General features: G+C 28.6%; 2 protein-coding genes across 3 annotated transcripts; one reads left to right on the top strand and one right to left on the bottom strand.

Moving 5' to 3' along the window:
• The first annotated feature begins 794 nt into the window (after positions 1-794).
• LOC112592768 (probable glucosamine 6-phosphate N-acetyltransferase) lies at positions 795-2624 on the top strand. The gene is made up of 5 exons (XM_025336916.1): positions 795-1465; positions 1543-1605; positions 1682-1812; positions 1877-1938; positions 2390-2624. Exons 1-5 carry the CDS (start codon positions 1321-1323, stop codon positions 2550-2552), a joined length of 564 nt encoding a protein of 187 aa, XP_025192701.1. The 5' UTR covers positions 795-1320; the 3' UTR covers positions 2553-2624.
• A 761-nt stretch (positions 2625-3385) lies between these two features.
• Positions 3386-15109, bottom strand: LOC112592769 (dual specificity protein kinase splB-like). Of its 2 annotated transcripts, XM_025336917.1 has the most exons (10): positions 14383-15109; positions 14081-14231; positions 6704-6923; positions 6213-6621; positions 5650-5872; positions 5382-5474; positions 4583-4933; positions 4372-4511; positions 4195-4296; positions 3594-3722 (listed from the first exon to the last, which is right to left on the bottom strand). In XM_025336917.1, the coding sequence occupies exons 2-10, from the start codon at positions 14226-14228 to the stop codon at positions 3594-3596; spliced, it is 1815 nt and encodes a 604-aa protein (XP_025192702.1). In that variant the 5' UTR covers positions 14229-14231; positions 14383-15109. The 2 variants fall into 2 exon arrangements, with proteins under 2 accessions (XP_025192703.1, XP_025192702.1); XM_025336918.1 differs by lacking the exon at positions 14383-15109 and having other exon boundaries at positions 3386-3722; positions 14081-14228.
• Between the last annotated feature and the right edge of the window lie 477 nt (positions 15110-15586).

A 15586-nucleotide genomic window follows, 5' to 3' on the forward strand; every position in this document is an offset into this window, starting at 1 on the left:
AATTAAATAACCATTATTAAAACTTTAGCTTAATGTAGTTTTTAATTAGTTTTTAAATGATCTAGTTCGTGTAAGTACTGCAAGTGTACTCCAGTATCGAGAGTACAGTACTTATTTACATACTTAGTTATTCATGTCCTATAGGCTATAATATTATATATTGCAACAACCGTCAACTAACAATCAGTGTTGTAACGTTTTAACAATTATAACTTTAGATTAAAATATAAATTAATTACCTGGTTGATATTTTTGAAATATTTAGTTACTTGAATTAAAATTATTTGTGTATAATAACACGTGATCCTCGGTTAACGGGTGAACAACAGCTGAAAGTTCAACTGGTGAAGAACTATTTAGTATTTGCTACACGCTTTAAAAATGTTAGAATGGCTTCCGTTAAAATATTGTTCGACATAAAATTCGATTAGGTTTCGAAATCCCTAATAAATAACCTTCGAATTGTTGTCATTAGTTTTCGTTCTGAACTAGGATGCGCGTGAACACTGTGAACATGAAAGAGTCATACAGAACATGAATGACAATAATAAAATTATGAATAAATTTTGAACAGTGTTATCAATATCGTATGATTGTGATGACGGATAAGTCGTAAGTCAGTTACTGTCTTCCTGGCGACCGCCATAAACCACACAATCAATCCATAGTAATCGTCACCGCAAGGTCGGCTTGAGCAGCAGTCGTGCGGGCACACGCGTAAGCGCGCCTTGAACGAAAACTACCAACTCAATGCGACTCACGGCCCAATAAAATGGACGTACGCGTTTCCGAACCACCTCGCCACACCGCACCGCCAACAAGCGACACAATAATAATAATAATTATTGCTCTGCGAGTTGCACCGCCGCCGCCAAGCTCGTGACAGCACATAATTATTATTATTATTATTATTATTATTGTTATCATTATCATTATGTTCTAAATGTTCGTGATAACTGATAACCTGTTAGCATTGGCGGTGAAAGCTAAACACGGCCTCTAAGATGTGAAATATAGTTATAGTAAAACGCACGAACGCGAGACCGAGTTTCGAGGAATGCGCGACTCGCATAGCATTTCGAGTCCGAGTAGCGGTGGCGTGGAGGTAGAAGAGCCGTTTCTCGCGCCCGTTTCACCGCCGACGGTCCGTCGTCATCGATCCTCGTCAACGCCGGCACGAACGATCGTCGCTGCCGATCAGGTCTTACCGCGGTACGTTTACGTCTCGCAACACAAACACGTGTTGGCTGGCTAGCCCGAGGCCGCCGTTTCGCCGTTTATTTACTGTTGTCCTATTGTTCGTCTCGTGTCCCCACAGCGATGGCCGTCGACTACTTGTTCGATCCACGCACGCTGGCCGCCGCCACTGCCGCCGACGACGCGACAGGAGACAACCGACTGTCGGTTGACGACGTTGGCTGCAAATACCGGCTGAGACCCCTGTGCTTGACCGACTTCGGACGCGGTACACGACTAGTGTTTTCTAGTTCAATACGTTCTCCTTTTTAAGCGTACTTATTTTTTTTCTTCGTTCTGTCGTAGGATACTTGGACCTGTTGTCTGAACTGACTGTGACAGGAAACGTCACTCAGCAGATGTATTCGAGTTAGTGTGATTGTTGTATGCTCTTCCTACACTATTAGCTTATGACATTTCATTGTGTTTTTTTTTTTTTTTCTAGACACTTTTGATATGATGAAGAAAAACAGTGGTACATATTACATAATCGTTGTTGAAGATACTGAGGAAAACTGCATTGTGGCGTCTGGTTCGCTAACTATTGAAAAAAAGTTCATACACTCATGTGGACAAGTTAGACATAATTGTTGTATCTGACTTGTGAGATACATTATTAATCTATGCATTTAAATTGCAGCGCGGTAGAATTGAAGACATTGTTGTCAACTCTAAATGCAGAGGACAACGTTTTGGAAAAATGTAAGCAGTCTTAACAATTTTTTCATCTAATAAAAACTTCAATCAATGAGAACTCTTATACAAATGTAGAAATAAAACTAGACATTTTATAATTGTTAGATTTCTGACATTTAAACCAAGTTATCAGAATTTATCTTGAAGACTCGATATCCTAACTACTATTTAATTATATTTGGGAGACATTTAAAAAATAACATAAATATATAACACTCTTATCATTTATGATTTTAGACTTACCATATTTCATACACATATCTCATATTTACTATTTTGATATACATGTAGTTATTAATGTTATTATATTTTCTAAATTACCATCTAGTTTCAGAATTAATGTCAGCTGTAAAATTTGACTGTAGTAAATAATACAATTATTTCATATGTGTTTGTCTATGTATTATATTATGAACTTTCAAACTAATTACTAACTTTAATCAACTGTTTATTACAGTGTTGTTCAACGTCTAATTGCTCTGTCACGCGTCCTAAATTGTTACAAGATTTCATTGGAATGTAAAGATAGTTACGTGAATTGGTATAGCTCAATGGGTTTTGTGAAAGAACCTGGAAATTCAAATTACATGCAGTTGAGGTTTGAACAACCATTGCATTGAACTTTGTTATTTATTATAAACTAGAATGATTGTTTAATGTATTATATTAATTTTTGAAAAATACAATTTACAAAACGTTTTACTATATTTAAAAAAAACATGAATTTTTAGTTAATTTATTTTATAGATCTTACCTATTCAAATTTATTGCATTTTATTATTTATATACTCCAATTATAAATTAGTCTAATATTTATTTTTTAAGATACATCTTTTTAAAATAGAATGTTTAGGTTAGTTTAAAATTTCAGAATTTCATTAGTTGTTTAAAGTTTATAATGGAGTAAAATTCAATTGACGAAAAGAATGTATTAAATTATAATCCAAGTACTAATGAAAATAAAAGGTTGTAGCCCATTTGGCTCCCGTTCTACAAAAAAGTCAATTTCCAAACGGTTCCCGTCCAAAAAAGTTAAGTTAATTCCTAAACCATTCCGGTTTTATACAACACATAATTTTTTCGACAAGCTTGTTTTTTTTTTTTTTTTGATCAGACAGGCATGTTGTCTAATAATTATTGTAGAGTTTACAATTATATCTATTTGTAAATTTTTTTTTTTTTGATGGGAGTCCCGTTTTGGAATTTACCCGTTTGTAAAACCTTTTTTGATAGAAACTGTCTGAAAATAAGCAAACAATAGATGGGAGTCATTTGGGATCCGACGAAATAAAAGTAGCGTTAAGTAACCAAATTAAACAATCAGTTTATTAAATAATTTAATTAGTTATACAATTGAAATATTTAAACTATATCAAGAGTTATAATTAAAAATCATATTTATACATACAAATGTCAATATTATAATTGAATACCCTCGTGTATATAAAACAACTTAAAAAATTATGTGTCATTAAATTTACAAAGTACAAAAAAATATATATATATAATTGTAATAATATTGTATAACAAACACCACAGTATTATTCATACAAAGTGTGTTTAAAAGAGTATTAAAACTAAGCAATACATCAATATACACCAAATTTCATTTTATCTGGGTAACTTTCGTCAGCTATCAAGATTTATCTTTGACACAAATATTATTCATGTCTAGACATTGGCGTTTGTGATGGTTGTTGATATCTAGGAATATCGGTAGTTGAAGCAACAGTGGCAGGCGGTTTATTTGAATACCCTGTGACTGAACTTGTCGGAACAGTATATGAGGCCTGTAAATAACAAAATAATACTATTTTATACTTAATCCGCTGCAAAGAAAAACATTGAACAATAAGTATGTTTATAAAATTATGATTAAAAGAAATGTATAAGCAAAGTTACTACATTAATAAAATTATATTTATCATCGGTTGATATGACCAAAAATTCTGATCAAAAATAATAACAAAGAATATGGTCTAATGCAAAATTAATGAAGTAAAATCAACAAGTTAAAAAATAGCTGTATTCAGCATAATAATATACTTAGTTTAAATAGATACTATAGTCTATTCGGAATGAAATCATACCTCAGCGGCGACCAGTTTTCGTTCGCGACGGTCAGATGCTACCACGAAAGCTCGTAAGGCTAGCGCTGTGGAACAAAGCCATGCCCATGTGCAGAAATCGACCGCCGAGGTACGATCTCATTCCGAATAGACTATATATATCATCATATTATAAATATTATACAATACTCACGTGTTGTTGAGACGACTGAATAATTGCTGGAGATAGTTGAGAAGCTGGAGATGCAGCTGTCGGATGTCGCATAGGATAACCAACATTGTGTGGTTTTTGATTCTGTTCAAAAACAAAAAAAAAAAAATACTAGCAAGTTTATTTAAAGGTGAAACTAATTTAAAGTTTTAAACATACCATCTGATGTGGTTGTGACGTAACAGTCGTAGTATTTGATAAATGAATATTTCTACTGCCTTGTTGTTGATAAAAACTAGATGCTGGAGGAGGTGCCAACTTATCATCTGGATAGACATTATGAGGTGGTTTTGGGTGATCTGATTAAAAATAAAACAACCATTAAAATGCCCATTTTACTCAAACAAATTTATGTTCACAATAAACATACATGTGTGATTACTAGTTTGGTTTCGAATGCCTGGGCTCATGTACATAGGTGGATGGGAGTGTGCATGATGATGAGGTTGATGGTGTTGATGAGAAGAAAGAGGTTTTGGTATTTGTTGAGCTCCATGATCACCAGCTGTACTCACGATTAAATTGCCACTGTTGGACGATTCTGTTCGTGGTGGTGGTGGAGGTGGTGGCGGTGGTGGCCCAGAATAACTATATACTGTATTTACTGAAGATAGTGATGGAGCTGAAGACAACATGCCATTATTGACACAATAATTAACTGCAGTAGTAGAATTCGATTGATAAAATGATCCATAATTACTGACATTTGGCTGTGTGTTTTCTAAAAACAAAAATTGTTATATCTTAAGAATTTTTTTTTTTTAATACAGTAAGAATATTAATGGAATTGGTGCACGTATATGCTATCAACATATTATACCATTCTATTTTCTATACTTTGACAACCTGTTACAATTGTTAGCACTTCATTTAGTATATTTTCTCAGACTGATTCAATTCATAACAAAGATGTTGTGGTAGAGAAGTTTAAAAAATGGGGAAAAGCATTAATAGGACAAAGAGGTAAATCCATCTTTCAAGGAAAACAAGAGTACAAGAGAGAAAAACTATAGAAAGGACACTGGGAATTTGGTAATGTTGTTTTTATTTTGTGTGAAAGTTAAGTTTTTAAAATCCAATTTTTATTAATCAATAAAAGAGATTAGAAAACATGACCAATAATCAAGAAATACCATCAAAAAATCAAAAAATTGTATAAATCTTCTTACTATTAGTATTGTTGCAGTTGTTGTTAATCCAAACATTTCTATTAAATGACTGTGTAGTGTCTTCTCTATTTCCACGTCTATTTGAGTTTTCAACTAAATTAAAGTATATTTAAAAATTTGAGCATTTAATACATAGATATCATATATTTTTAAATTTTCTTCAAAAGGCAAAGATTGTATGATTACTATCATATTGATGTAAAAACGTGAAACAATCTAAATATTATATATGTGTACAAAAATATTTTTTTTTGTCATAAACACTTACTAGGATAGTTACTATTGGTTCCAGTAGCCAAAGACTGATTTATGCTATTTACAACGGAAACTGGAGCAGTAGAATTTAAATTACTAGTGGTGCTACCACTATTATTTATTGGCTTATATGGAGGGAAAGGTACAACAATTTGTGGCTGTTGATAGTTTTGTTGCTGTATAGTTTGGGGTTGCGGAGATGGTGTTCTACCCATTTTGTTACTGGTTCCAACATTCTAAATGAACAAAAAAAAAAAAATAAATAAATAAATAAATAAAAAAATAAAAGTTTTAATTGAACTTATATGAAGTATAAACTATAAATGTTTAATATTAACAATGGAATATTAAAGAGGAAGTTAGAATGTAGGTAATTTATAAAATTTATTTTGTTATAAGTTAATGTTAGCTATAAAGTAGAGTGAATTGAGAGGAAAAATATTTTAGATAAATACAATCAATAACAAAATACTTGAATTGTATACTAATAAATCTGTTAGGGATTATAATGTAGTGGTTTAAAAAAGAAACTTACATTGTAAACATATTTAAATTAGATTAAAAATTTTAATTTACCGGCGCTAATAAATGAGTGGTACTACTGCTATACAGCGGCGGAAATTTTGTAAAACTCATTGTACTAGATAAAGAAGCTGGTAATGACATAGTAGGACGAGTCACATTATTGTTCTGATTGTTTGCAGCAGCATTTATTGTGGCTGGCGAACAAACTAATAATGTTTGGTTACTACTTCCAGCGTTACTGGTACTGGAATTGTGCATAATCAAAGGCTGTTGCGCCAATGGGCTTAATCCGCTACCCGCAGCAGGAGATCCTGCACCAGATTGTGCATTAACTACTGTAGTCTGTTGTCTAAATATATGTTGTTGTTGTTGTTGTTGAAGTAAAGGGGTCGACCGATGATTTGTAACAACAGAATTATTGATATTGTTGGTCACTACAGTCTTATTGTTAATAGGCTCACTGTAAAACACGAATAAAAAAGATAAATAAGTAAAAATCAATAATAAAATTTAAAAGACTGTGCATTTGATTTTATTAATACCAATTAGATTCAGTTTTAGGCACAACTAAAGCAGTTGCCATACTATCATCAGTAGCTTGTGACTGATTTAAGAGTGCACGTTTTTCTTCTTCAAGTTCATCACGTTTGTCTCGTAGTTGAATTAAACGTCCATTGATCTGTGCTAATGACAATTTGTTTTCTTGCATTTTTTGATACTCTACACATTTTTTTTTTCTTAGCACTTCAGCATCAACTTCAGCTATTAATCAAAATATATTTTAAAATTATACATAAACAACTATTAACTTGTAATACACATAATTTTATTTTTATCATATATAATTTAAGGCGGAAAGAAGTATAAAAGAAATACAATGTGTATTATTCATTGATTACATGCATCTAAACTAAAGAAATTGTCGTCTTACTTAACACATGTTTTATAAAATTATTTTAGTCTATTCCTAAATGGTCATTCATCTCCATTATTGGATAGAAAAATTATAAACTAGGGCTCACCATTGTCTCAACATTAATAATAATTACAAAGAATGTAATTTTTCTATATCACAATATGAGAACCTCTGATCTAAAAAATAAATATCAATAGATCAATTTTGGGGAGACATAAACAGAAAAACTTTAACCTATAACTGAAAATGACCATTTTAAACTTTTTATAATTCCCTAAAAAAAAACAAGGTCATAATTAGTCATAACTCGTATGTATATGGGGAAATATTTGAAAATAACCTCATTAAAAAAGTATTTTAATAAAAAAACACCTATATATGTATAAATAAATACAACTAGACACATGACAAATGTAAAAAATATGATGTGTATACATTTGCTAATACATGTGATATTTACAAACTTTCTCAAAATTTGAATTTGTTTAAAATTTTTAAACTTGATTGATGGAACATAAAAATGTTTGAAAACGTTTATAAGAAAAGATGCAATAACTTTAATATCTAAAAAAACAAACACAAAAAATGCCAAAATACCTTGGAAATTGTATCATCTAAAAAATATTAAATATATATGATGAATATTTTAATTCTCTACAGATAATAATTTTTAAATTACAAAATAAAAATAATAAAACTAATTATCTACACTTTATCTGTATTTTATTGAAAACACACAGTACTGTAATGTATCTAGGAACATAGAATAAGATATACCAGATGTCACCAAATAGCAGTCTGCAGGCCGCATACAGCCCCTGAACAAATTTTATCCAGCACAAAGAATAAATAACACATATTTAATAATATAATATGTTCTCATTACATCCAATTTTAAAATAATACCCATTATATGTTAAAAAAAAAATATGTACTTAAAATTTTGATGGCCTGCAAAAAATGTTCAGATCCCTAATGTGGCCCTTAAAAAATATTAATTGGTGACCTCTGAGATACACTAAGCTAGAGTATAAATATTTTTTTGTAGTACTGCTTAAAGGGGAGGGAGCATTAGGCTTTATTTGTGGAATATTAGTGAGGGCTCTTCAAAATCTAGATGTATAATTTTTAATAATAATACATTAGAATTTAGAATTATTTGACATTATCCATAATTTATTGAAATTTCATAGCTATTACTTCTAACACTTTTTTCTAAAAAAAATATATATTGATAGTATAATTTTATTTCTTCTTAGTAAACTAGTCTATAGTAATTAATAATTATAAACAAACAGGTGAAACTTTAGTTATAATAAATGATTATAAATATGATTAAATTGCATTAATTATTATCTATTATTGTCATGGTGCAAAAAATAAGAATAACAAAAAAATATAAAAATGTCTTTAAAAGAAAACATTATTGTGTCATAGATCAGTGATTTTAAGTGCATACATTTTAAGGACCTAATTATACAATTAAAATATTATAACCAGAAATTTCTAACATTTTTGCAAAACATTTGTTGACGTAAACATAATATATTTATAATAGTTATAAATTACAATGAAAATTGTGTTTTAATATTGTCTTAACTAATCCATAATTTATATCCCATGTTTCTGGAACTTCAGATTTATCCAACAGCTAAATTAGTAATTACTATTATTATTTTTTAAAAATAAATAATATCATATTATACTTCTAATATAATTCTAATTCAAATTGTATATTTATAATTTTTAATTTAAAAAGTTATGTATTAGATTATTAAAAAAAAAATTTAATTTCTAATCTAATCATTTATTTAAAACAAAATTATTTACTTGATATATTTTACTTACACTACTTATTATTTTATGATTTAAGATTTGTTATTGATAAAACAATAACAATGAAGTGAATGTATTTATCGAGTAATATGAAAAGAAAAGCAAAAAAATTAAAGAAAATGTAGATATTTGTAAGTTGATTTTTTATAGTGTTTCAATTTTTAGGTCTTAAAATGTATTATGAATACTATTACATTACAATATTTTACGAACTCTCAATTTAAAATTTTTTTTAAATATTTAGTACATATTACATATATACCAGGTAATCCATTCAATGCAAGACAATTGTTATTCCAAAAATGATAAATGTCTTGAATATATTTTTAGTTATTTTATTTTAAGTTAATAAAAACCACATAACAACAAAAAAAAAAAAATGTATTTACTATCTTTTTTATTATAGAAAAGCATTTTTAATTCTTTATTTTAAAAAATTGTTAATTTTTAAGTATTTCAATTATTGATAAGTAGTTTATGAGTATATAAGTATTTGAACTTTAAATGAGTGTTAAGGAATAAACAGGGATACCCCTCAAAATATTGGTCTACTACTTTGCTAGCCAAAACTTTAAATATTTGTATATAATATTAATAAGCTACTTGTCTAGAATTTGATTTTGATAGATTCAAATTTTTCAATTAGTGATTGGGAATATAAAATTAAAAATATATGCTGACGTTAAAAAGAGTAAAAAAAAAATGTAATACAATAAAAAATACATATAAATATAATCACCTAGTTAAAAATTATTCAATAATACACATTCGATTACATCTTAATCTAATTCTAAATATAATATACCTATAATAGTAAATTATACTACACTGAGCAAGCTAAAACTGATTATCTAATATAATAAGGTTTATTTCCAGACCTAGGTTATATTATAATATTATATTAATATAATAGAAGTTTGACCGTTACGATAAAGTTTAATAAAATTGACGTCGCCGGTGATTCATCATTGGGAATGATTAGTTAGAATTCAGTGTTTCCTTAAGGGTGTGCCGTGAAATTTGAAAGGAGTGCCACAAAAAGTTGAACTTTATACATATATAAATAAACCATTTATATTTGGAAAGTAGATAATATTTAATATTTATCCAAAGCGTGCCGTGACTTATAATAACTAATAATAATGTACCGCGATGGAAAAAAATATTGAGAACCACTGAGTTAGATGCATGCTAGGCGGCAAGTATGAGGTAGATTACATACAACTATACCAATTTTTTTTTTTTAATTATTTTGTAATGACTTTAAGTTGTTTTAAATACATATTTACGAGAATATTAAATTTTCTAAAAGACAAATTTTGACTTTATCAAACCAACCATTTTGTCTTGATTTAAATAATGTTGTACATTTATACTATTTATAGTCAAGTGAGGCAATAACAATTAACTATACTAAAAAATTACTACAGGAAAAATAATCACGTCTTAAAGCATAAATTGGAAAATGATCGTTTTTTTTTTGTTTTTATTTGAAAAAAGGAAAACATTAATCAGATTTTTGAGTTAACAATCAAGAATGCCAAAAATAATTATTTCATAATATCTGAATAAAATACTTAATAGATTTAATAATAATAGTAAATATTGTTAAATTATTATTATAATCACTTTATATTCCGAGTTGAACAATAAAAGATGAACATCTATTGATCATAATATTTTTTTTTGTCTGTCGCTAATAATTTTAAAATAATCGATAAAAAATGAATAAATTAAAAAAAATACTTTTACGCAGTCTATTTGTTTTTTTTTTTATGCAATTCCAAGATCCGACATTTCTTATCTAATTCATTATGGCATTTTATAAACATAAATTGAGCTATTTATATTTTGTAAGACCGATAGACTGATTAAGTTCAAATATTAACGATATGTAATATTACACATAAAATAATGATTTATCGTAAAATGTTTTTTTAATATTTTGTGAAATATTTATCATAGAAATTCGAAAAACTCTACAATTACTTTAACTATCATTTTCTATGTTTACTCAATACAATTTTCAAGAAAAATTTTTTAAATAAAAAATATACAAATTGTTTATAAAACAATTCAAAATTATTAAAAAAAAGTTGGCGAATTTTTAAGAGCATTTTATTTGACAAAATTGGATGCGTATTTATTATTTAAACCAAAAATTATGATTTTACTATTACAGTAGTAAAGCCGTGATAATCCAACAAATAAAGAAAAGTATTGTTGGATTGTCAAAAAAGAACTAAAAATTAGAAATTTTAAAAGAAATTGGATAAAAAATATAGAGTACATTTTATTATTTGTGTATAAAATTAAAAATATTAACATTTAAATTATAAAATATGAATGTATAACAAAATGTGTTCAAGAACACGTGTTTAAATATGAACTAAATCAAAGTATGTATATATGTACATAATATGAAACTATGTAAGTTTTTATTGATAATAATTAATAAATATGATAATTGATGAAAAGGTCTAATTTATTAAGGTACGTGTAATTATTATCATCGACAAACTTAAAATAATTGTTGAAATTCCAACATAATTATCTAAAAATAAAATTATAGCAGGCGCGATAAAAATTTGCTGAATTTAGACTATAATAGAAAAAAAAGTTAATTGCATAATATAAATAAATTATAAATATCCTTAGATAGATATAAAGGCTGACAAACCGCAAGTTTTTCAGATTTAGTTTGTGACTTAATCAATAAAATAAAATATTATATAATATTATTATACGTAATATTGACTCTTGATTGTCCGTAGTCTTTCATGGAACTATGGATGTATTAAAAATAGTGTTTATTATGAAATCATTACAATTTCACAATCGGTTTAATTGGGCTGCGATAACCCGATAACACAATTTGTAATTTGTACGTTAAATGCATTTTATTATCAGTCATTAATCATAATATAAAAAAATAAAATTTTACTAAATGTGGAAAATATATCGAAAGAGTATGCAAAGAAAAATTAAGTCTTAGCTTTTGATTTAGCTAATTTTATAAAATCTATAAGTGGATTAATTATGACATCAATGCTCCAAGCTTAGAGCATCTTATTGATGAACAAATATTAAATAAAACATAAAACAATTAGATATGATTTCAAAATGTAAAAAAAAAAAAAATGATGAGATACGATATGTAGTAAAGCAAGTGAGTAATAACTTATGAAACATTAAACAGCTCCAAGATACATTAAGCTCATTCAATATCTGGAAAAGCAGGACAATGTAACCCTTTGTTACAACATTTTATTAAAAAATAAGTACCTAACTATTTATTTTTTTAAATTTATATTAGTAGATTAATTGCAGAATTTACTTATTTATGGTTGATGTACAACCCTATTCCAGGAATAATCAAGAGTTTACTGTATTAAACTAAGAGTGAAATATAATATATAATTAGTTTTAGAAAATAAAATTTTTTATTAAACAAGTAAAAATTGTTTTAAGTATAGATGAGGGACCTGGTGCAATTAAATAATTATACGTTTAACAGCTTAAATTTAAATAAACATGATTAATGTGAAATAAATTGTTATGGCTACACAGCATAAATGATTATATACTTAATATAATAATCTGTATATACTGCAAAAGTAAAATAAGAATTCATAGTATAAAATAACTACTATAAATCTTATTATTTTATTTTTTTAAATCTAACTTTTACAAAAAATAGTGGATATAAAAATATTTTTTACTTGTATAACCTTGTAAAAAATTAACTAAATAAATAATAAAAACAATCATATAGGTATAGGTCAAACATACAATAAAATTATGAGAAACAACATTTGAATAACTCTACTTAAATAAAAATGTTAAATCAATCTACTAACTAAAAAAAAAAAAAAAAGAATCATAATATTCAAGAGGAAGACAAGTTGAAAATGTAATGAAAAATATTGTTACACTATCAATTCTACCTTCCTACCGTAAATCTATCTAAAATAGTAAAATGGAAATAAAGTCTAATTTAGTCAAAAATGAATAGATTATTAAAAATTAGTTCTAAAATATATATTTTTTTATTAAAATTTAAGAGGCAATAAATTATTTATCAAAATAGATATATTTGTAAAATATGTTCATTATCTAATTTACTTGCATTGTTGCATTTATATTTTGAATAAGAAATGTATGTTTTTAAATATATTAGGTGCATATTTAATAAAATTTAATATCACATTTTTTCTTTACATCATTTTATGTGAATAGAAAAAACTAGTGAAGATAGTTACTATTATCATATTTTTAAATATTCTTAAAATCAAAACATTATTATTATTCATAATTTAACTCTATCAAAATAAAATATTTAACAAATTGGTCATAATTATTGACATATTACTAAATTATCTATATAAAATAAACTATTTTTATAATTGATCACCATGAACTCCTGCTCTTTAATTACTTTTTTTAATCTTAGCAATGGAGTCAATACCAATTTGAAATGATCGATTGGTTGTATTTAATATTAAGTTACAACTTGACAACCAGTTAACAGTTTTTTATAACCTAGTATTATAGAGGATTTTTACAGAACTCATAAAAAATTAAAAAAGAAAATATAATAATATATTGTTATTATTCATTAGATTTATTTAAAATGAGATTCAGTTAAAATTTAGGTTTTTAGTTATAATAGATATCGAAAGAAAGGATATAATACTTAATCCTAAACCTTATAAAAACGATTTAACGTTCTTTTGAAATAAAAACTAATTCAATGAGAAAAAATATAAGAGCAAAGCTGAGAAAATTAATAAATAAAGCTAAATCTTTGATTTAGGGTTATTTCATGAATACTTATTTAGAAGAAATAATTGTTTTTTTGTTTAATAGATTTAATTGCAGTATTTCACAAAACAATAATTTATTTAGGTAACTGATTCTCTCTACCACATCTAAGAATATTTTTGACAACTTATTAACTGGCACAGGGCCAAAACGTATTTTGAATATTTAATTTTGGGTAAATTTTATTTTTTTTCATTTGCTTTCATCGTCTACAAACAGGCCGATTTTCATTGCATGGCAGCATGCACGCACCTAACACAAAACATCTACCCAACAATAACTAAACCTACCGAGCACAGTGCAGAACAACATGATGTATCAATAAAGACCGCGGAAAACGTACCTTGTTTGTTCTTCTCGCGACGAGACAAAATGTGCGTCCGCAACGATTTCCATATATTTTTGTCTTGAACCTTGCTGTTGTGTTTGTTCGACATGTTGCCGGCGACTTCTTCTTCTATCAACATGATTGCGTTGTTGATATATGTCATGCTCTGAAAGATTATTATTATTATTATTATTGTTATTTATCAACGAGTCGTTAGGCTCGTAGATAAAACACGATCGCGTTTGGCGATTAGGAACGACCGGGACACCGGGATTAATCCCCAGTACCCGACGGCCGGGACCTAAACAAACACTCACATGCAAACGCACGCAAACACCAACGGTGTTTTCGACGCGCCACACTCGTCTCGTCGAGCCCGGTGACGATCAACGCGTTCGGGCTTGGGCCATTTTAGTCGGCTGTACTTTGACGGGTGGGCTGTCGCGCGTCCGCCGACGCGGACACGACTGTGACGTTACACTTAGACGTCAAACATCAACGGCGAAAACGGCACGACAAAGGCGACGGACGACAACAACAACAACAACAACAATAATAATTCTATGGAATAGTAGAAAAATTATTCGCGTTAACAATCGATTATGGAAGTACGAACACACACGCGCGCGCGCGCGCACACATACGCACACATTTTAATACATATGTATCGTGTATGAGCACATACTATAAATATATATATATATATATGTGTGTGTGTGTAATCCACGTATACGTATAACGTTACGAAATCACAGAGACGTGTGTGTGTGTGTGTGTGTGTTTATCACATCGTTGCGATTACAATAATAATTGTTATGAACCGAAATTGTCATGATTGGTGGGGTCAGGTGGTGGTGGTCGGGTGGCGGTGTAGGGTCCGTTGATTCCCGTGCTGGCGTGTAGCTCCGACCGTGGAAGAAGAAACGATTACGGCGGTCTACGCAGAGTCGGCCTCGTCAAACGTAACGCCGCGGCCGACGACTCGCCGCCGGGATCCCGGATTTTTAGAGATCGCGACGGCTGATTTCTCTATCTCTCGTCGCTCGCCGCCGACCACGATCTCGGACAGTCGAACTTACTGAGAAACAGCAATAACAATAAATAATAATAATAATATTATGTATTCATATCTACGGCCGTGGGAAGGGGGGTTCCAGAATCATTGGGGGATTGGAGATAATGAATAAATGAATGGACCATTGTTACGTGCGTGTGACGTGTGCGGAAGAAAGTAAATCGCTGATTAGCCGTGATAAGCGTCATACAGTGTTGCCACACGTATCGTCATTATCATCCTTATGAATTATCATTGATAACCGTCGGAATGCTGTTCATCGCACAGACGCCACGGCCGCTGACTAATGACTATAATTAATTTATATTATTCACATAAATTCATAATAATAGATAATTTTTATTTTTATGACTTATGTGCCGTTTAAGTGTTTTACTATCTACACTTGTTAGCCGTTAGTTAATTATTTGCTGAACTTTAAATAAAAAGGTGTGAATTGATATTAA

This window comes from Melanaphis sacchari, unplaced genomic scaffold (genome assembly GCF_002803265.2).
Source record: "Melanaphis sacchari strain LSU unplaced genomic scaffold, SCAv2.0 Contig1923_pilon_pilon, whole genome shotgun sequence".
NCBI classification, from domain to species: domain Eukaryota; kingdom Metazoa; phylum Arthropoda; class Insecta; order Hemiptera; family Aphididae; genus Melanaphis; species Melanaphis sacchari.